Source organism: Myxocyprinus asiaticus, chromosome 14, assembly GCF_019703515.2.
Source record: "Myxocyprinus asiaticus isolate MX2 ecotype Aquarium Trade chromosome 14, UBuf_Myxa_2, whole genome shotgun sequence".
Taxonomy (NCBI): Eukaryota; Metazoa; Chordata; class Actinopteri; order Cypriniformes; family Catostomidae; genus Myxocyprinus; species Myxocyprinus asiaticus.
The window spans coordinates 42430434-42453306 of NC_059357.1; the positions used below are offsets into that span (position 1 = coordinate 42430434).

General features: G+C 39.0%; 2 protein-coding genes across 3 annotated transcripts in view; one reads left to right on the forward strand and one right to left on the reverse strand.

The window, feature by feature from the left end:
* Positions 1-22873, reverse strand: part of xylt2 (xylosyltransferase II) — a 48455-nt gene that overhangs the window by 22136 nt on the left and 3446 nt on the right. The window contains exon 1 of one of the 2 annotated variants that reach the window (XM_051715626.1): positions 16288-18053. The exons of the other annotated variant lie outside the window; for it this stretch is intronic. Coding sequence (XP_051571586.1) covers positions 16288-16290 — 3 coding nt within the window. The 5' untranslated portion in view covers positions 16291-18053. Of the gene's footprint in view, positions 1-16287; positions 18054-22873 lie in introns of those variants that run through there. 2 annotated transcript variants of the gene reach the window in all.
* Positions 18193-22720, forward strand: LOC127451176 (uncharacterized). Its single transcript, XM_051715668.1, has 7 exons — positions 18193-20140; positions 20259-20442; positions 20638-20977; positions 21098-21339; positions 21587-21797; positions 21929-22067; positions 22173-22720. The coding sequence occupies exons 1-2, from the start codon at positions 19414-19416 to the stop codon at positions 20432-20434; spliced, it is 903 nt and encodes a 300-aa protein (XP_051571628.1). The 5' UTR covers positions 18193-19413; the 3' UTR covers positions 20435-20442; positions 20638-20977; positions 21098-21339; positions 21587-21797; positions 21929-22067; positions 22173-22720.

The following is a 22873-nucleotide window of genomic DNA, read 5'->3' on the forward strand; positions in this document are numbered from 1 at the left end:
GCGCTAAACAACAAGCAATTTTACCCTGGTATGGTAGGTGGCTCAAAGCAATTCTGAGCTGGTCCGCCCTCCGCCCATCTCCGGGTTAGAAGAAATAACAACTTGACAAGTTTGTAAAACAAACAAGAAAATCAAATGATTCTCTAGCGAGCAGATCGAAAAAATAAAACGGATTTCCCTACAAGCTGCATCAGCGATGATGAGTGTGTTGCTGATTTGCTCTACGAGAAAGAAAACCTTTAAGACATTTCACAAAATACTAAATACTCAATTCACCTGCTGGACAAGTTGACTGACAGTATTATGTTTGCACAGTCTGAGAGGTGATTAGAAAGAATAGTGTGTAAAAAAATTATATTAATGGTTAAAACATCTTTTGGAACATTACTGATAATATGCAACTGCCACTTATAGTGTATGTACTTGTGTTAAGTGCATTTGTTTTAAATCACTGTGTAATGCACACTCATAATGACTCTTAAAACAAATACAAATGACTGTATCTTATTGCCATGCACATCTACTTGTTATAATTGCTAAAAACCCTGCATGTTACTAATTAAACGTGATGAAATTTAAACGCTCCAAGAGTGCAAGCTATAAAACACAGATCTCACCAAACAAAACCCATTTCAGTCTGACACAGAATTAGATACTTTAATACTACTAACGCCTTTTAAAAATAACACAGCAATAACAATTGTTTTTTTTCGGTATTCAAAAGGCACACAGAGTGCACTGCAATTCACAGCATTAGTATTAATATTATTAATATTTGGCAAAGAAAAACACTTATGATCCATAAAGTTGTTTATTAAAAAAGTGATACAAAGGGAAAGATGGCGCGATATACAGTATATCAGAAATATAAGGAAACTCACTTTAGATTTAATACAAAGGCCAAACAAGGCAGCTGGAATAAATTATGAAGACAATCCACATAAGATCAGATCATTTTTAAAGGGGTTACAAGGCAGTGATGCAGCAATATCATTTGCATGTAAAGAGAACCCATAAGAAAATTACTATTATTATTATTATTATTATTTTCAGTTTTTAAGGCATTTGATGCAAATGAGCTACACATGGTCACTGCTGGAGTTCCTTAAGTGTTTAATTTTGGTGGTCAAAACAGCTTTCTGTGCTTTAGTGCCACCTATTGCTCTGGTTCTTGTAACTGCAACGGCTTCTGACACATGATCTAAGCTTATATATTATTGGTCAGGGCATTTCTTCTAAAAAAAAAAAAAAAAAAAAAAGGTTCGCTTTGTTGTCGCGTGATTTGCCGATGAGAATGGCTCGTTAGGAATCTATTGTTTCCATTGGTTGATCATGGCGACAAATCGCACCGAAAATTTGCGTTTGGTGTGCAAAGGCCTTAACATTCAAACAGTAACTTTTTGAATGTTTAATTAAAAGAATCAGTCCATAAGAGTAATTTGTTGAGTTGGGTTTTATTTTTGTGCACACCCAGCAAAGACAACACAATAGAAAGCCATTGTTTGTTTCTTGTATTTGTACTATTTCACTGTTTTTTTTTTTTTATTACTTTTTAATTCAGGCCACGTCCACACAAGGTTTCGTTTGAAAACTCATCTTTTTCCTCTACGTTTTGGTCTTCCGTCCACTGTGACAGCGTTTTTGACAGCAAAAACAGCTTTTCGAAAACGCTCAAGTGGATAAATTTGAAAACGCAGTCTTTGTGGTGTAGTGTTGATAGGGAAAACTGATATATCTCAAAACAATGATGTATTTGTGATCATGTGACACAGTCATGTGATCCATTCAACCCAAACTATCAAGATGGCGGCCCATGTTTTAGCAGCATTGTTGTGCCTTTTATTCACTTTGATAGCTTTGTTAAAATAAATTTTACTTTGTACAACCTTCACATTGCATTCCTTCAAAGGCGACGGGAAGTTTACTCGGAATTGCTGTCCGGCGACAAAACACGAGGACAATTGCGTTTCAGACCGTACATGGAACGGTGATTTTTTGCATGCGCAGCAAGGGGATTTAAAAGTTTTCATACATTTCAGTGTGAACGAGCAACTTTTGGAGAATGCTTGAAAACGGCAGTGTGGACAGAGAGCATTTCAAAAATGAAAACGTCATTTTCACATGAATCCGGAAGAATGTGGAAGTAGCCTTTTTTTTTTTGCAGTGACGCTGTAGATTAGACTCAAATATTCGTCCAACAACTTGATTTGTGAGGTCAACTAATGTTAGGTCCTGTTATTGTCTACATTTCTGACTTTGTGCTCTGCTATGTGTATGTCCCATTAGTGCTCAGTTCTTTTCCAGACGTCAGCAGAGGTTGGTAGAGTAGCCAAAAACTTTACTCAAGTAGAAGTAAAAGTAATAATGTTAAAAATTACTCAAGTAAAAATTTATCCAATAAAAAGTATACTTAAGTAGTGAGTAACTAGTTACTTTCACATATAACGTAATGGATGTTTACTCGCCTATATTCCAGTACATGATACACATTTAACATGCATTACAAAATATTATTAATAATAATACTATTAAATCCATAATTTACCACCATGTTGTTCCAAACCCATATGACTTCTTTCTTCCATGCATCAAATTAAAGGGATAGTTCACCAAAAAATTAAAATGCTCTCATTATCTCACCCTCATGCCATCCCAGATGTGACTTACTTTCTTCTTCAGAACACAAATCTCAGCTCTAAAAAGGAGAATCAAGGCAACTTCCAGATAAAATATATAGTTAAAAAGCCTTTATTGTCAATGGCTATAACAAAAACAGAAAAAAGAGGGCTGCAAACCTATGCGTATCAGCAAAAATGCCTTCTTCAGGGTGTATCTTCAGCTCTGTTGGGCAATACAATGCAAGTGAATGGTGAGTTGGTGACCAGAACTTTGAAGCTTCAAAAAGCACATAGAGGCAGTATTAAAAGTAATTCGATTTTCAGAAGCAATATGATAGGTGTGGGTGAGAAACAGATAAATAACCATAACTTTATAATATATAAAGTCTTTTTTAAACTATTAATTCTCCTTCCTGCCCAGTAGGTGGCGATAGGCACAAAGAATTGAATCACCAAAAACACAAAGAAGAAGAATGTAAAAGTGGAGATTTATTAGAAGACATAGATTGAACCAGTGTCATTTGAATTCCTTTAATGCTGCCTTTATGTGCTTTCTGAACTTTTGGTACCCATTCACTTGCATTCTAGTATAAACTAACAGAGCTGAGATATTCTTCTAAAAATCTTTGTGTTTAGCAGCAGAAGAAAAAAAAACACATCTGGGATGGCATGAGGGTGAGTAAATGATGCGAGAATTTTCAAATTTGGGAAAAATTTTCCTTTAAGGAGATGTTAGACAGAATGCTAGCCTTAATCATCATTTACTTTCACTGCATGTTTTTCCCCCCCCTCCATATTTTGAAAGGGAATGGTGAGACTGTCAGTCCCTAACATTTTGTCTAACATCTTTTGGGTTCCACAGAATACAGAACGTTTCACAGGGTTGGAAGAACATGAGGGTGGGGAAACAATTATATAATATTAAAGGTGAACTATCACTTTAAGGATGCAACTCAGATTTGGACGAATCTGTCAATTAGAAGAGAAGTTTGGAAACCTTTTTCTAGAAATTATTATGGTGAAAAATGTGAACAATGTCACACAGTCCCAAGTTATACAGTACTGTGCAAAGGTTTTAGGCACTTGTGAAAAATGTTGTATAGTGAGGATGTCTTCATATAATGACATAAATAGTTTTCATTTATCACTTAATGTCATACAAAGTCCAGTAAACATTAAAAAATCTAAATCAATATTCGGTGTGACCACCTTTGCCTTTAAAACAGCATCAATTCTCCAGGTACACCTGGATACAGTTTTTCTTGGTTGTTGGCAGATAGGATGTTCCAAGCTTCTTAGAGAATTCACCACAGTTCTTCTGTCTATTTAGTCTGTCTCAATTACTTCTGTCTCTTTATGTAATCTCAGACTGACTCAATGATGTTGAGATCTGGGCTCTGTGAGGGCCATGGCATCTGTTCAATTGTATTTGCAAAGGGAGTGTTTAAATCTATAACTGATATTTCCTACTGATACACTAAAAGCAGAATATATAAATTAACCATCTTAAAACAAATGTTTTTGTGAAAAAAATAATGTGCCTAAGACTTTTGCACAGTACTGTATATAATGTTTAATTACACTGGAGCAAGATCATGTTTTATTCATGCCTTCTGTCGTTATTTCACAGCTTTTTACATCCTGTGTGAATTTAGTTCAGTGACGGTTCAGTATTGTCAGTGTCGAAAGAATTTAGATAATTAGTTCTGTCCACTAAGGGTAAATTGCACCTTTTCTCTGTTTAGAAGCGTGTTGTCCATAAGACAAAGCCGCCTGCATCTGTCAAACGCTGTGCACGCACCAAACTTGCACGTGCAGAAATGCTCACAATCGTGATTGGCAGGGCAAGACATCTGCACTTCACATGGATGTTTACAAGGATTTATCAGTACACACTATGTTGCAGCGCTGATATAAAAATGCAAACTTAGAAACTGAGGTCATAAGAGCCCCCAGTTACAGATTCACGCTGAAAACGAATGAATATCACCATGACACAGACAAGCCAACATTGTCACAATCTCTAAAAATTACCTCACCGTGTTTTCTTAAGTTGGAGCTGCAATTTTAACCTTGAAATATATCCTTGTTTTGGTGTAAAATGAAGGCATTGTGTGGAGTGAAGAAATGTTTGTATTGTAGCATTGAACGCGACTAGAGTAAAAGCGTGCAACTGTGAAGTTTCACTGTCGTGAGAATACCATTAAAAAAAAACTCAATAAATTGCGCATTTATTAACACTTATTAAATCAAAACCAGTAATGTAACGACAGGAACGCAACCCATTGTAATGAAGTAAAAGTACATTCTTTTCATCAGAAATTTACTTGAGTAAGAGTGAGAAGTACCCACCATAAAACATACTCATAAAAGTAATTATTTCCCAAAGTGTTACTCAAGTAAATGTAATGGAGTAAATGTAGTGCATTACTACCCACCTCTGGACGTCGGCGATTGGAAAATTGGTTGCTCCACCTTGCGACAGCGATTGGTGATTCCTGATGGCAAGCTTATAACACCTAGCTGCTGCCTGTCAGATGAGTTGCCTGACTCTCCGCCAGCCGGCAGACTAAACACAGCATGCTTTTTGATGTACGTTATTTCTGAGAGTAGTAACTTCATATGCAATTTGTGACTTAACACTTGAAACCACGACTAGTTCTCTGACTTTGAAGCAGCCTGTTTTGTTAAATCCAGTTTACTTCCGTTTTGTTAGAGTAGGTAGGTAAGTCTCTTTGTATCTTTATTTTTTTATTCTCAGGGTAGTTATTTTATTTTTTAGATTACATTTTTTTATTATTTTGGACCAGGGGTCACCCTGAAGTCCTTTTGCCTGCTGCTTTTTGATGCTTTTGATGTTTAATAACAATAATAAATTATCATTTAATTATATACTCTTTGTTCTCTAGTATGATGGTTGAGCGGGAGTCATCCCCTTTCATCTTTATTGCATCCTACCCCTAGGGAATGTAATAAATATTCTATGTGGACTTTTTACCTTTTTAAAGAGATACATTTTGACAAGCAGCTTCTCAGAGAGGGTGTTAATGTCCTGTGCTTTAGCCTTTTAACTGGGGTTGTTAATTATTAATCGATCACCGATTATTTGTCAGTTAATAATTTAATCGATCAAGAATAGTAATTTAACAAACGAAAGAAATTGGGAAAATCTTAGGGCGCGGTCACATTTACCTTCACATGGCGAAATTCCGTTGGCGAAATACAGTAATTTCAATGGTAACCGCGCATTGTGAATTTTGTACGATGGACTTCTGGTGGCGAAAAATGTCCCCTCATGGATTTCGCGTGGAGTTCAAGTTTGGTGTACTTTGACAGGCTAATTCGCCGTGTTGACCAATAGGAAGTTGCTTGTTTTGGCAGTAACCTCTGTGGGGGTGGTGCTTTGTACACAGCTACTCTCAATATTCACAACAGACAAGGATATAGTTTTAGCATGAGATAACTTTACTCTCACAGAGTATAAAGTGCAGCATTAAACAGAGGCTACTTGGCAATACGTTTTTTGAACACACTCAACTTCCACCCATGCCATCTTCGCCCACGGAATTTTGAATGATTTTGAAAAGCATTGATGATGCTGATTTAATCCGTCAAGATCAATGGATCGTATCACATTGTATTTGTGCTTGTTTAAATTGGGAGCATAAGCAGAGACTGCTTAGCTGAGATGGAGCACTTGTATTAAAATGAATGGTAGAAATTAAAACGCCCAGTTTGGCGGATGTAGAAAAGGAAGTCCCGCCTTACAATTAAAAGAGCCAATCAACTTTTGATACAGACATCGCCAGTCAGTCAACTCGAAACCAGCCTGAAAAATAGCATTTTTTAGCGTGATCTGAGCAAAAGCAGCACATTTTATGATACCATTTTTGTCAGAATTAACTGCTGATTTGAAATATGTTCTTTGACCGTAATCTTGACCAATCATTTTGGAGATTTCAGTCTTTCCCCATTAGGAAAGGAGCTTTGTTTATAACAATTGTAACTGATTTTACATACAATTACACAGCTTTTACTTTATATACTTTGGTGTGAGAGTGTGATTTATTTGAGAGTGTATTTTACTCAGTGAGGAGACTATCCCATCTGAATGATGCTTTGAGCGTTATATTATGTATAGTACTAATATTTCATATGTTATGGAAATATGCACATAAAATGTGTAAGTACAATTAAAAGACTTGCAGCTCTTCTGACAGAAAGCTCCCAAAAAGAATTCAAAACTAAGAATTTATGCAATGCACAGAAAAAACTGTTCAGAAAATGTCTTATCCTGTGGTAAGACAATAAAAAAAAAAAAAAAAAAACTTACCACAACTCTACATTGGTATGCTAAAGTGGCGCTGGAAGTATGTAATGGGAGAGGGAGGAATAACATGAGCAATTCCCACCACTTCCTGCTGTAGACACAACAGTTTGTGCCATACATCTGCTGCCCACGCAAAAAACAATGGACTGTGGGAATAGGAGGATCAGCCAGTGACCAGTGGGCTTCTCTATCAGCAACTGCTTGGACTTAGAAGCTATGTAGGTTTTACAAGTGAAGCAATGGCTCTGCTCCAAAACCTAGTGAGCTTAGAAGACAGCTGCCCATGTAGGCAGTCGACAGCAAGTCAGCTTGCTAGGTTTTGGAACAGAGCTTACCTAAAACCCTGTCTGAAAGTATCTTATATCCACAAGACTTACAGCAAGGAAGGCAACATTAAACAGCACCATTTCATAGCTGACAGAGTCAAATGACAGCTGTCTGCTCACTGCCCTCCTTCAATAATTTCAATGAAAAAAGCAACTCACCACAGAACAGGGGAGATTCAGGGAAGTCATATATGGGCCTTTAGTTTATGTTATTACCACTGTCTTCACATTGGGTGCATGTTGCACATTTAAGCAGGACAGGTTACACTGACATCCCATAACCTGCAGTAATTCATTCTTTGGTCAGAAAGCAAATGCTGCAGAATCAATGGCCTCTTTCATCACACTGAGACTCACAACAGAGACACAGGTCAAAGTAGACTGAAGATTGCGCTGCTGTGGGAATGAGAAGAATTTTGCACATTTCTTGAGTCAGGATCAGCTTAAAAAATTAAATAGGGCTTGAGGTAAAAATGGCACCTAAATTGTCCCAGATATTTAAAATGTGGTGGCAAAAATGTATGGCACTCTGCTGACAGTTAGGTTTAGGGTTGGGGTTTGGGTTAGGGTGTAAATTTGCAACAAAAATAAAACTTGCTTTTGGCGCCACTCTGTGGACATTTCACCTGGAAAGCGGAGCTCACACGTGGCCATACGTTCAACAAAATTTCAGACACTACAATACAGCTTTAGACACTGGGGCAGTGTTTTGAATTTCAGTAAGTGCAGACTGATTTTAGTAGCAGAACTTTCAACCTACTGTTGCCGAATTCACAGTGTGCCAAGTCTGCATCAACTTGTGAGTTTATCTAGATAAGTTCTTAGTTGAAGAGTCCAGTATTTCCCCTAGGATTTTTTTTCAGCAGCAGTGCTGTTGTGCGCACATCCACATGCCCGCAACGCCGGACCCGTATTAATGCGTGTTGGTCAAAGAATAGATTAAAACAGGGGTGTCAAACTCAATTTCAGGCTGGGCCACATCAGTGTTTATTTGTGCCCTTAAAGGACCGGTTGAAAATGTGGCACCAGCACCTGCTTTGGTAGCACCCATGCAAATAATATTACATGTTATGTGCACATTTGACAGTACAGCACTGATTTTGAGGCTGGAATGCAGATGAAAATTGTGATATTAACAACAGTAACATCTGTGGAAAAAATGAACCTCATTTTTATATGGCTAAATTGAAATATTCTGACAGTGTGATTAAGTTGGGTCTTCTTTACAGATTCCTTTCATCAGGCTCCTACTGATTAAACTACAGTCTTCTCTTGGAATTTCTGAAGGCAATCAAAACAACTTATATTTCCTACAATCCAAGAGCATTACAAGAGAACAGATTTTACACAGATGGAAAACCGATGGCTTGGTCCATAATTATGAAAATGCACCATAGTCCTTCCATAGTATCCATAGTTTTAACAATTATATTTGTAATAGTTCATGGTAACCATAGGTAAAACCATGCATGGCTCTTCACTACTATGGTTAGTAACTATGGTTTTTATATAAGGAACTATGGCATTTCTGTAATGAAAAACAGCAGTCTAAATACATGTAGAAACTACCATAGTTAATACAGTACAGTTAGTGTTACTGCAGTCCATGGTAAATGTTTGTAAGTGCTGTGATGTGAGAATCGAAAAGCCTTCTTATTTACGTTTTCACCTGTTTTCTTTGTCAGTGCCATTTAGAATGTGGAGGCTGTTTATTTTAACCTCTCAAAAATACACATATTATGGAATTACAGAACAACCACTTGCTTTATCGGCACAAAATAGTCATTTAAAAGCTTAGACTCTTATCTTTACAATGAATATAGCTGATCTGGCCAATTCTCAAATACTGCTTTTAAATTCACTGATAAACAGAACTGTTCCATATTAATAATTCACAAATTTGCGTTCGCAACAATCATATTTAGAATCAGTAAAGATTTCAAAAGATCACACAGCCATGTGTCATATCTTTTGAAAGGTCTTGGTTAGTAGAATATAACGAGCAGATTTGTTTCACTCATAGATCAAACTACAGTTTGTATTTGCGTGTGAAATGCACATGTATGATAAACAGAGAAAACAGAATCATTGTCACATTTTAATTTATAACAACTTACAGCTTTGGATAAAACTAACCCACACTTGACATAAAATTTGTAGATCCTGAAATATTCCTCAAAAATATCATAACATGCAATGGTGGCTAAATGGCGTCTCTATGATGACGGTTTCTCTGGGATTGATTCACTGAAACACGACCCTTTACATCATAGATGTGTCAGATCGTCCTCATTGGCTGTCTAGAGAGTGTTAGATTCCATATTTGGACATCCCCATGTCCCACGTGTGGTAAACAGACCAAGAGCGCACATACACAGACTGCGCACAAGAGGGCGCTCAACACACATTTTATGAATTTATGGAATTAGGCGCCCATGAGAGCTGAAATTTATTTTTGGCACTTAGTTTATATCAGTTTAAGTATTTTGAGATTTTTGCATTCATAATTTTCTGTTATTCAGGTGCTGACTGCACAGAGAAATGCCAGTCTTGAGTCTGTGGTTAATTACATGATCTGCTTCCATATTATTTAACCTTTAATAAAAGCTATAACGCATTAAATTTAACTGCATTTAAGATGTAAGGGTGTTTCCTTGAAAGAGCTCCGGGTCCGCTTATTCCACAACAAGAGTGCTTCTGTATTTTCGCATTATAATTCCCTCATACTTTGCGATCTACATCACCTGACGCTGTTTGGAAAGTTTAAAGTGCATCTGGACTTTGAGCTGTGTAATTGTTCCTCTCCTCATTCAGGCACGAACTGCAGTGTCATCATTAGAGTTTAATGTGATCTCATGTTATGTTAAATGAGATCAAACGACTATTCGACAACGAAAATTTTTAGACAATTTTTTTTATTGACGACGTTGTCGATAACGTCAACTAATCGTTTCAGCCCTACTACCAATCACTGTGGCCGATTTAAAAGAACACGTTAATAAAACCTGACGTCATCCATAGCAACTAGGTCAACTCTGCCTTACTCTTAAGTTCCTTCCGTAGGAACTCGAGCTGCATATTCGCTATGGGACTGTATTCGCTGAGTGTCACGTGGTCTGAAGCCCTTATACAATCACGGCAATTTATTGGCTGATGGCACTTAAGTGATGCTCCTAGGGAGCTATGTCACGGGCTTCATAAAGGCGCTCGCTTTCGCGCCATCGAGTCAGATTTTCTGTTCTTCATTGCACAATTTTGTCTAAGCCCGTGTTTGTTTCTAGCGACTCACGTCGATGCGAGGATTATTAATTCTCCTTTTTGAGTGGTGAACACGTAAGGACGTCGTCTATACAGCGTAAATTTCAGAGCAATTTTAATTGGGTTTTTCCAAACATTACGAGGGTCCGACGGGGACAGCGGCGCTTTGAGGCTTGCAATTTCTCACCACGATGCATTATCCCCACTTGTTCCAGTTCCACGGCCTCCAGATGTAGAGCTCCATGTGCGGGATAACATTTGGGATTTCGGCTTTGTGTCGAACGGACATCGGATTCTTCCTCGTGTTTGTTGCCCTCTCCCTGAGCAAAAGCGCGAGTCTCGTCGGACATTAAAAAAATGCTGTATGAGAGAATTAGTCGTTGGAAGGGAACAAATTGGCCCCTTTGTCCCTATTGTCTTTTTCTGTGTCGTTCTGGGAGAATGCACATGAATAAGGTAATAGAGGAGTGGCTTCTGCCTTTCTCTCTCTACCATCTCCGTTCGAAGCGAACTGCTTGCGGTGGAGCGGATCATGCATGGACCGGTGAGCCCGGCCGCAGAACGAGGGGGCTGCAATAAGAGAATATTCCCCAAAGGAGTGATGGCGAACCAACGCGTGGAGTGCTTTGTCTGTGCCATTATTCTTTCGAGATTCTATCAGGAGATGTGAGGTATTTTAACTTGGATTTTCGTGGACCACGTGGGTGTTCTGGCGAGACAAGAGACGTGCACTGCTATCTCTGCTTGAATATTTTCAGCTTGAGTTTTGCTTCTTAAAACTTGCTCTTAGCAGTTTTGTGAATAGGTTAAGCAAAAACTCCTAGCTAGGAACTCTTTGGAGAACTCATAGTGGTAAGATAAAAATCTTTGTGATTATGGGCCCAGATGATTATTTAATGATCACGACAGGCCTGGTCATAAGCATTAGATCCTGCAGCCTACTCCTGTTTGAATAAGGACAACCACTGCCAAGTGAGATCCTAGGACTGCATGACACATTATACCTGCTAGGCCTTACACCCACAGGGTTACATTTAATGTATGTTGGCCACTGAAAGGAAAATCTTCTTTAAATCAATCTATGTAGTGCTCCTTAATGAATCAGACTATACACAAAGTAAAATCTGCAGTATGGTGTCCGGCAGCAAATGCAGCCCCAGTACAGGTATCAGTATTGTGAAAGTAACACATGGTAGAGTGCCGTGTTCCCTTGAGGGTCAATTAGGAGAGGATGCAGGAGAAGATTTCAAGCAAACATGTGAAACATTCCTCACCAGAGGATCTCAGAAACTTTGGGAGTTTCTCAGGTTTGCAGTGCTCCATTTATACAGTCCACTATCATCTCAACCTGGTTTCTGAATTTCCATTGTTAACTAATAAAGAACTTCTTCACCCTTCAGTTTTGCTTACAGCTAATTTGTTATTTTTTCTTCTGTACATTTTCTTGTATTCCAGCTTGATATGCAGAATCAACTATAAGTCATTTGTAGGTTGATTTAAACAAAAATTGTAAGACAATTGGGTGTTTTGTTGACCCAAAAATGAAAATGTTGTCATCATTTACTTGCTTCAGTCCAAGAAATGTGAACTATGTTGCCCAAAATTGTGTCTACATAGACTGCACACTACAATATGAGATTATGACGCTCAAAAACACAGCCTAGGTACACACCTCATTAAGTTTTGATACTATGCTGCCCAAAAATCCTATACAGGGCTCCAGACTAAAACAATGCGTGTCAAAAGCTTGATTTTATATCTATATCTATATATATATATATCTATATATATATATCTATATCTATATATATATATATATATATATATATATATATATATATATAAAAATCAAGCTTTTGACACACATTTTTTGCAATATTTTAGGCAATATTTAAAAACAATTATTATTTTTTTTTTTTGTGTGTGTGTTTTTATTTGAAAAAATACACAAAACATTTTGCAATAAAAGAAAGAAAACTTATTTGAACACTATCACCCCCATAATCACCCCCCTTCCCTCACCCAACCCATTGCACTACAGGACTTAGACACATACAAAAATACAATGGGATAAAGTAAAATAAATACATAGAAACACAATAAAATAGAATATAAATTAACAGCCGAAGCAGTAGCTGCAAATTAACTATCCAAAATTTCCTTCATTATAGATATCCAATTCTTCCACATAGACATTGTCACAGGTTTAGCATGATTAGACCGCGCAGATGACAGTTTCAGATATAGTATCTCCAGTAAAGAATGGAGCCAATGATTAGTAGAAAGGTCGTGAGGAGGTTTCCAATGTTGAACAAGTAGTTTCTTAGCAGCAGTCATGGCAGCTATCCAAAATTTCCATTCCTTTTCACTTAAGAGGGAATTGAGAATTGTCATTCAACAATAAAATAACAGGATCTTTGGGAAACTGAATCCTAGAAGCTTTGTACAAAATGTCAAGCACCATATCCCAGAATTTTTTCACATCTGGACAGTCCCAAAGCATATGTATCAAAGTGTCCACACATCCAGGACCGCAAAAATTACAATATGGGTGGGGTACTAAACCCATAACATGTTGTATGCGTGTGGTTAGATATGCCCTGTGAATAACTTTAAAATGAATGAATTGATGGTTAGGGTTCGTGGTCACATGAAATGTATTATCCCACACAGCCTCCCATTTGATGTTTCTGTTAGAAGTGTTCAGATCCAATAACCAGGCTCTAGATTTAGGGAAATTATCTGTATTAAGGTTTAAAAAGCAACGATAAAAATAAGAAGCCATTCCTGTGCTTGGTGCATTGCAAATCCAATAATTTACTGGTGGCGGGAGAGGAAGCATAGAGCTAATAAAATTAATGCGGGGCAGAATATTCTTTTTTATTGTGGATAATCGGGCAGATGGTGATGAAGGCAGACACATCCATCTTTGAATATCAGACTCAACTTTTCCATTAACTGACGTATAATTAACTTTTGAAATGAGGGGTAAGGTGGGTTTCAGCTCAATCCCTAAGTATTTGACTTGTGTAGATATCTGAATATTTTTTGGAACAGAGAAATTATAACCAACTGAATTAAGAGGCATCAAAATAGTTTTAGAATGGTTCATTTTAAATCCAGACAATGTGCCAAATTCATCTATGATTTGGAGGGCATTAGGAAGTGAGCGTTGTAGATCAGATAAAAATAATAAAGTATCATCCGCATATAGAGAGATAGAATGGCTTGATGAGCCTAACTGAATCGGGGTAACAAGTTTACACTGTCTAACATACTGTGCTAGAGGTTCTATTGATAAATCGAACATGAGGGGGGAAAGCGGACATCCGTATCGTGCCTCTGCAAATATTAAAAGTGTCCGAGATGAGTCCTCCCGTAGATATCCTGGCCATGGAATTAGTGTATAGAGTTTGTATCATTCTAATAAACCGGTCCCCAAAATTGAACTTTTTCAACGTATACCATAAGTAGCTCCATTCCACCCGATCAAAGGCTTTTTCGGCATCAATAAATAGGAGGCCGCAGGGTGTTTCTAATTTCCTGGATTCGGCAATGATATGTAACACTCAATGAACATTGTCTGAAGCCAAATGTCCCGTAATAAAACCTGATTGATCTGGATCAATTAATTTATGTATCACTGACTGTAGATGTCTGGCAATAACTTTAGCATAAATTTTTACATCTTCGTTAATCAAAGAGATGGGCCTGTAATTAGCACAGTCCGAATGATCTTTGCCGGGTTTAGGTAAAACCGTAATTACAGCTGTATTGAGGTCTTTGCGAAAACTGCCTTTGAATATAGCCTCATTTATAGTTCATAGCCAGATGTGGCCTAGTAGATCCTGCAGCGCCAGGTATAAATCTATTGGGAGGCCATCAATTCCCGGGGACTTTCCTTTATTTGAACATAACACTGCATTGTGTAGTTCTTCTAAAGTAATTTCAGAATCAAGGCTGTCAGCTTCCTCCTTTGAAAGTATGTTTAAGTTCAACTGCTCAAAAAACTTTATCTGGTCAGTACTGGGTTGCATTTCTGAGGTATATCATTTTTCAAAAAATGACATGAATGTTTTGTTGATTTCTGAGGGATGTGAGGTGAGACCACTTTCTGAACTTGAACTTTTGATCGCCTGGATGTTAAAACGTCACTCATGTTTTTTCAAAGCGCAAGGAGTCGGCTCGGTCTGCTTCCATTTATGTAATATTTATGTTTTGTAATATGCATTAAATATTCTGCTCATCTTTGAAGCAAATCATTAAGTGCAGCCCTTTCCACCTTTAATTTTTGTTGTGTTTCATTGGAAAATTGATGACCCAATTCCTTTTCTAGTTCCCCACATCTTTTCTCTAATACAGATAGTTGTTCAAGATAGTCCTTTTTAAGTCTAGCAGAAAAGGAGATAGCACTGTTCCTTAAAAACCCCTTGATGGACGCCCATAACATATCTTGATTGGAAACAGAGTCCTGGTTTCATTTGATAAATTCAATCAGTCCTGCTCTCAGTTGAGAAAGAAAGTCTTCATTTTGCAACAAAAAAGTATTAAATCTTCATCTGGATGGTTTACAGGGTGTATTAATCTGAAGATGTGCTAGTACCGCATTATGATCAGAAACACTTTGTGGTAAAAATTCAATATTGATTAGACCTGAAAATAGTGATGGAGAAAGTAAAATATAATCAATTCTCGAGAATGATTTGTGATTTGGGGAGAAATAGGTGTAAACCTTAGCTGTTGGATTATGTAGTCGCCACGCATCACACACATCTAGATCTTTAGTGAATAATCTCAGAAGACTGAAACCGAAGGGTTGGAACGGTCCAAAACTGAGTCAAGCACGGCATTCATGTCGGATCCAATGATAATTGAGTAGTCCTGGAGAGATAGTAGGGTTTGAGACATTTGGAAAAAAGGAGGCGTCATATACGTTTGGAGCATATATATTGACAAATGCAAACCTCTTTCCATCTATTAAAGTACAGCAATATGCAACTCTACCATCATTATCCGAACCTGTGTGTTCAATAATAAAGTTAAAGTTACGTTTGAATAGAATTGACACCCCCTTCTTCTAAGAATTAAAACTTGATGATACTATGGAAATATAACGCCTGTTTTGCAGTCTTTGGGCGTCCATGGCGGTAATGTGGGTTTCTTGAAGAAACGCTACATCAATTTTTTTTCTATGTAAAAGATCCAAAACCCGTGTACGTTTGATGGGAGAGTTTAACCCCAAACGTTTAAAGACAGCGTGTTTAATCTAACCATATTCTGTAGTGACAGAGCTCACGCAGCATAACATGTAATGTTTAGAGCAGGTTATTAATCGTACCATTAATGTTTTCACAGCTTTAAGCATAAACAAAAGCAAAGATAGTCCTGAGTGCTTTATGCGCCTAAGCACCCCCCTCCCTCTCCCATATCCCCCTTCAAGCAAATGTCTGTGGCGATCGCGAGGCAATGTCTAAACCCTATTCACCTTATTAATCCCCTATGAATTTTAACATATTGAGGAAATAAAAATTATAAATTGAATATTTCCAAACTCCGAAAAACAATCTGAAATGCAACGATTTTCATAACGGCAACCAGATTTAAACTAAGAACAGTGGCCCGACTTTTCTAAGAAAACAAACATACAATAGTTAAACAATACCTTTACATATAACAGTCTAACAACCTGTACATGAAAATGATTTAAAGGAGATTAAAAACAAAATACAGCTGAATATAAATAAATACTAGTTACCATTCCACTTTGGTAAACTGAAACATAAGTGTACGCTGAAAAAGTCTTTGGTCCATATATTGCACAGGTTTGTCAGCAAAAGCATCATGTGTCTCTTTAGTCGGCCTCCTCCATTGCCTCCTGAAGCGGGAAGTTTAAGGCTTTACGAGCAGCGGGTACCGTTGCGGCATCAAGACCCTCGAGATATTTTTCCGCGTCCTCCGGAGATTTGAATGAATATTTCTGACCCTTATGGGTGACTCTCAGAGATGCTGGGTAGATCAGGAAAGTTTCAGCGCCTTTCTGATGGAGCTTGAATCTTACAGCCGAGAACGCCTACCTCTTTTGTGCTGTCTCATGACTGTAATCAGCATAGAATTCCAGGCACGCTCCACCAGGCAGAGTGGGTTTTGCTTTCCGGGCTCCTTGAAGGATGGCTTGCCTGTCAGGATATCGGAGAAGCTGGAAAATCAACGATCGTAGTTTAGGCGAGTTTAAGTTAGAGTATACTCAATGAGCTCTATCGATCTCGATCAGGCTTGAGCACGCCGGAAGGTCGGGGATCCATTTAGGTAGCATTTTCTGTAGAAAGCTGACAGGATCAGTCCCTTCCATTCCTGTTGGTAGATTAACCAGGCGGACATTGTTGTGACGTGACCGATCTTCAAGGTCATTGCATTTTTGCTGCATCTGTTCAAGCTGAGACAGGCAGAGGTTCGTATCCTTTTTTGTTTTGTGTAAACTGCCTTGGAGATTGTCCACTTTCACTGTGGTCGACGCCATACTTTTACTCTAAGAATCCACTTCTTCTTTCAGAGATCGAAGAACAGTGTTGTTTTAGTTAATATAGTCATTGAAGGGAATTAGTGCCGACTTTATTGCCTCCGTCAACATGCGGGAAACCATTTCACTTATTGTGAGTTATTGACTCCCAAAAGAAAGAACTGATTCTGAACACCTGAAACGAGTCGTTAGTAATGCCAGACTTACTTCCTGTACTAACCTACGTAATTTGTTAACAAAAAACCCGCCTCTGGTCTGTTTACATGTACAGCCAGTGCACGCTGTTAGCCTGTTAGCCTCTGCTAACCGGCTAACTCACGTTATTGTCAAACTACATATAAACTTACCAATGAAAAACGTCCTGTTCTCGTTGTCCTTGCGATGGTGGTTCGGGTTGATCTTCCGGCGTATCACTATCAGACTCGGGGTCAAATTGGTAAGGTAAAACAGACATATTTTCAGACGGAGCTGAAACTCGGATATGGTAGTGGGCGTTTCCTTTCCGACGCGCTGTAAGCGGTAGACCAATCACAACAGACTGGGACATCTGACCAATCAGAGCAGAGTAGGCTCTCTGAAAGGAGGAGTTTAGAATGAATCCTTTAGAACAGATCATTGAAAAGGTCGTTTTTGACACTAGGAAAAAAGGTAATGCTGCAATTTAAATTATGAGCAAATTAAAGTGTTTTTTTTACCTTGGATGCATGTAAATCTATTGTATGAGACCTTTAAAACAAAATTAGGCACGTTTAAAAACCATAATAGGTGCACTTTAAGGATGATTTATGATTCATTTAGTGTGGGCTAGTTCACAGTGGTTTAATACTTTTAATTTAAAAACTGGTGAATTGCTCCTCCGGTTTCGATCTCAATGCATGTTATAAATAAAACAAACAGTCGAACATCTACATCTGAGATGTGTGGAGCGCTCTCATATTGCATGCCACTCTGAGAGCTAAAAACAGTAGCATGTCCATGTTATGTGTGTGTGACACAACAGACCATGACTTACACACGGTATCAGATTTGGATCGGGCTCGGATCCGTTCATCCCTTATTCTTATATGGCGCATAACAGCCTCTTCTTTCACTGAATAGAAGAGAACAGCTTGGACATTCTACTCAAATCTCCTTGGTGTAAAAGGAAGAAAGTCAAACTTGTTTGGAAAAATACGAGGGAGAGGAAATGATGATGAGTTTTCTGTTTTGGGTGAACTACCCCTTCCTGATCTGTGAATGTAGGAACTAGATTCAATGAAGGATGACAGTGAAACACTGAATGACCCTGTTATCCTGAAAGCAGGAATCCTGACAGGACAGCACATTACTGATACTCGTCACAACTCCCGGATAAATTCACATTACTGTGGCAGCAGACACTTATTTACTAATTATTTATTCAGCTAGTCTTCTATCTAAAGAGTCAATCAGTCTTATTAAAGGTTCAGTTGTCAAAGAGTAACCTGAGGTTCAGTGATGAAGGGCACAGTAATGATATTGTATTCACAAATCAACCCTGCTGGGGTTTGAACTAGCTCAGATGTTTGAAAACTAGACAACATCATTAGTTACAGTCATCTGGGCACCAGGAGATTGTCACACATGGTTAATTTAACTGACAGCAGTTTTACAAATCCTGTCTGATGCAAAAGAAATAACTTTCAGACCTCATAGGGGCTGTAAACACCGAACTGAATCAATGAACATCTCAGGGCCTCATTTAGTGAAAAATGGACTCAATTTTAAGCCGTTTCTCAAAACCTAGTGAGCCGTCTACTGCAAGACAGCAATTTTAAGAATCATGAACACGTTATCATAAGCACGCCAACAGCATTTTAGCAGTTTTTTTATGAGTTCTGAGTCAGCAGCATTTTTTAGTTGCCTACCTAGACAGATAAGATAATAACTAGGTTTTGAGACAATAATACATAAATATGCCATCTATAAAGGCAGCTAATAAGGAGGCAGCACACTTTGTACAGGGCTCTACAGTGCGAGTATTTCACTCGCATTTGCCCCTAAAATTAGATATGTGCGAACCGGAAAAATTATTTACGAGCACACAGTGTGCGATTAAAGATTACAACCTACCATAATCTATTCCCCCCCCCCCCCAATGCTAATTGTTTAAAAATGACAAGACCCACATTCCACAAGTGGCATGCGCCAACCACAGTAGAGTTTTCTGTGATGACGCAGTCCAGTCAGCGAGAGAAAGAAACAACACTGGAAAAAAGTATCAGTATAGGCTATAAGTTAACATGCAGACATAGCTAAAAATGAAGACCATTCAATTTTATTTTAAGCGAAAAAGAGACGAGGAGAAAGAGGAATCTGGCGAGGGGGATTCTCAAGGTTCAACTAATGAAGCCTCTTCACAATGTTTACCTGAGGTGGCTAACGTTGACATGGCGGCTAACGTTAGGGATGCTGAGAACAACATTAGCAAATCTAGCCGGTGGAGGGAGAACATATAGATTCAATGCGAATTGGCTCAAAATGTTCCCATGGCTAGAGTTTGAAAACAACGTCATGTTCTGCAAATATTATAGAAGGCAGAAACAGACAGGCAACTCGTCCTTCGTGTCAGGAAACCCGCATCTGAAAAGAGATAGCGTAGCGAAACATAACATCTCGCAGCGGCATATCCAGTGTAGAGATCTGTACCTGTTGAGACAGGAGAAACCATCAGGCATGGTGTCAGCAGCCTTGAGGAAGCAAGTGCTGCTCTCTGAGGAGGAGAGGAGGCAGCTGAAAATAAAGATAAACATTGCATTCTTCATTGCGAAAGAAGAACCTTTCGTCAAATTTGGGCCGCTTATCAGACTCCACCACAAAAATGGAGTTGACATTAATCCCACATACGACAATGATGTAAGATGTGCGGAGACAACCGGTCAAATTGCTGACATAATGAGAGAGAGCCTGTCAGCGAAGCTGAAAGCCACGAAATATCTTGCCGTTCTAATAGACGGAGACACTGATATACCCAACACCGAATGCGAGATTGTCTACGTACGCTTGTTGGAGGATGGGAAGCCAGTCAATCTTCTGGTCGGACAACAGACCCTTGAGCACTCCCATGCCATTGGTAAGTTGTTCCTCTTTATAGGCTTTATTCTTGTGTAAAGTTTAATTTTTTATAATGGAGATAATTTAGTTTGTCAGAAATACTTTTGTATAATTGTTTTTTTGTGTTGTCATTCGAGGTATTTTGGATGCCACATTTCATGCTGTTTGCCCAGAGGAGGATGGAGGGTCATGGATGAAGAAATGCATCTCCTTTCGGGGCAGATGGTGCCTCCATGAACATGGGCCACCGTGGGGGAGTGATTGCCCACCTGCAGAGAGAGGCAGGGGGGCATATAATCCCAATCCACTGTAGCCACATAGGTTTGTAACTAATAAATTCTCTATGATTTAGTTTTATTTGCTAGCAGAGAATGTTAAACAATACTGTGTGTGTCTGTGTGCGTGCGCTAAGTGCTGGAATGGTAAATACCACAGAATTATTGTTTTCTGTTGGCACAAGAGATGGGGGAAAGGAGACGGTGAATTGTTTGGAATATTCTGTTCTGACTTTCACAGACTAGAGCTGGCAATACTGACCATTCAGAAGAAAGATCCAAAGGTGTCTGTCGTGTATGATCTTCTGAATCTGATATGGAAGACGTATCACTTCAGCAGAAAATCCAAACGAGAGCTCTATGTACTCGGGCAAGAGCTCGGTGTGGATATTTGCACACCGTCTAGCGTCAAGGGAACTCGCTGGATCCCCCACGTCCACAGAGCCCTCAAAGTGCTCCTACGGCATGTACAAGACAAGGACCTTGCCACTGACGAAGGCCAGTACTCCGTTGTTCTGCAGCACATGGAGCACCTGGCCATAGCATCAACAACAGTGGAAGTTCAAGGGCGGGCAAACAAGGTCAGTTTTACACAGGAAATGTAATACCACACTAGTTTTAAAAAATAGGTTAAAGACTCATATGAACTTTCAGAATCAAGTAATTGACAGGTGACATTTTATTTTCTCACTACTTAACAGATAAAGCTGGAAATGGAGAATGCACTCTTTTGTGTATTCTGCCATTTTCTCTCAGATATGTTTGAGGAGCTATCCTCACTTAGCCTCACCCTGCAAAGGAATGACCTGATCCTCCCCCAAGCCACATCAGAATTGAGGAAGACAGTGACCAGAGAAGATTGAGAAGATCCAGACCATGCTTGCTCAGCAGCAGGGTGATGAGAGGAGATTCCAAGTGTGTTAGGATGAGAGCTTGTTAGGATGTAAGAGAAATCAATGATTAAAATCGATGATTAAGACAGATTCTCAGTGTGAGAATCAATGTATTCGTTGCCCAATAGAACGATTTGAGGATAAGGAGGGAAATGCAGTGGAAATGTCTTTACATTTTTTTTTATGGGAGACAGAAAAATGGCCAGACATTTCATTGTGTGTTGGTGTGTGTGTCTCTGTGTGTGTGTGTGTGTGTGTGTGTGTGTGTTATTTCTGTTAAACGGAATAACACTGAAGGGGAATCTGAAAGGCTTCACGGACCTCACCAATTCCCAGCTGAAGCAGCACATGGCGGCAGCCATCAATATCGGCGTGGATGATCTCAAAGCCAGGTTTGGTGGTTTGCTGAAGGATGAGGGTGTCCAGACCCCAGTGGAGTCTTTCAGAGTGCTAAACCCTGACACATGGCCAGAAGACCAGGCCAGCCTTCTCACCTTTGGCGATGATGGTGTGGCATACCTGATGAGGCATTTCAAGGAGCCTCTAGAGAGGAAAGAATTTATTTGACACTGCATTGCCATATGAGACAATGTTATGTTTACATATTTGCAATCTCACTTGCTCTGTTCAATCCTGCAGATTGGGGTGCAACATGGCTGCAATCCAGGATGAGTGGCAGGGGCTGAAAATCCTGGTCAGCCACAATTTCAAGGACAAGTCCTACAGTGGCCTGTGGGAGACCATGTTGACAAAGGACCCCTAAAGGCATGATTACAAGGTAAACTAACAGTCCTGAGTGGTTATATATGGTATCCTTCTATGGTTGGTTTTGATAAGTTAATGGTAAGAGTTTAAATGAAATTTAAAGATATCTTTTCCCTAGAACATACTGGAGTTGGTGCAGCTTATGCTGGTGCTGCCCATTTCAGCCGCCCAGTGTGAGTGAGGCTTCTCTGCGCAGAACCGGATTAAGAATTTGACAAGAAGCTGCCTTTTGGTCTCCACCACCAAAGACCTGATGAGGATCAGCCTGGAGGGGCCTTCTGTCGAGGAGTTCGTTCCCACTCCTGCCGTGGACCGTTGGCTGACCTCTAAGCCTGCCAGACAGCCAACATACAAAAGTAGCTGGACAACTGATATCCTTTGCGTCTAGTAGGCATGGGTCAATGTGTGATTTTGGTGGTATGTGCTGTTCCACAGATGTGTGTCCCTTAGTACACGCACACACAAAGTATAAATATGTATATAATAAATTGTTTGTTAATAAACTCTGCGTTACATTTTTCACTGTGCTCCTAAATTTCTTTGTGTGCTCCTACATTTTTTCATTTAGGAGCGTATGTACTCCTTGGGAAAAAAGTTAGCGAAGTTAGCTGTTGTAGCCAGCCCACTCAATTGTGATGCTATGAAGACCAAAAATATGTCTAGGTAGACAGCTAACTAAGTTTTGATACTGTAATGCCCAAAATATTTGGCAAGGTATAGCTAACTCAATTTTGAGGCTATGATGCCCAAAATGCTGTCTATCAAGTCAGCTCACCAGAAAGTGATTTCACGATTTCTATATACCTGGTTCCCAGACTA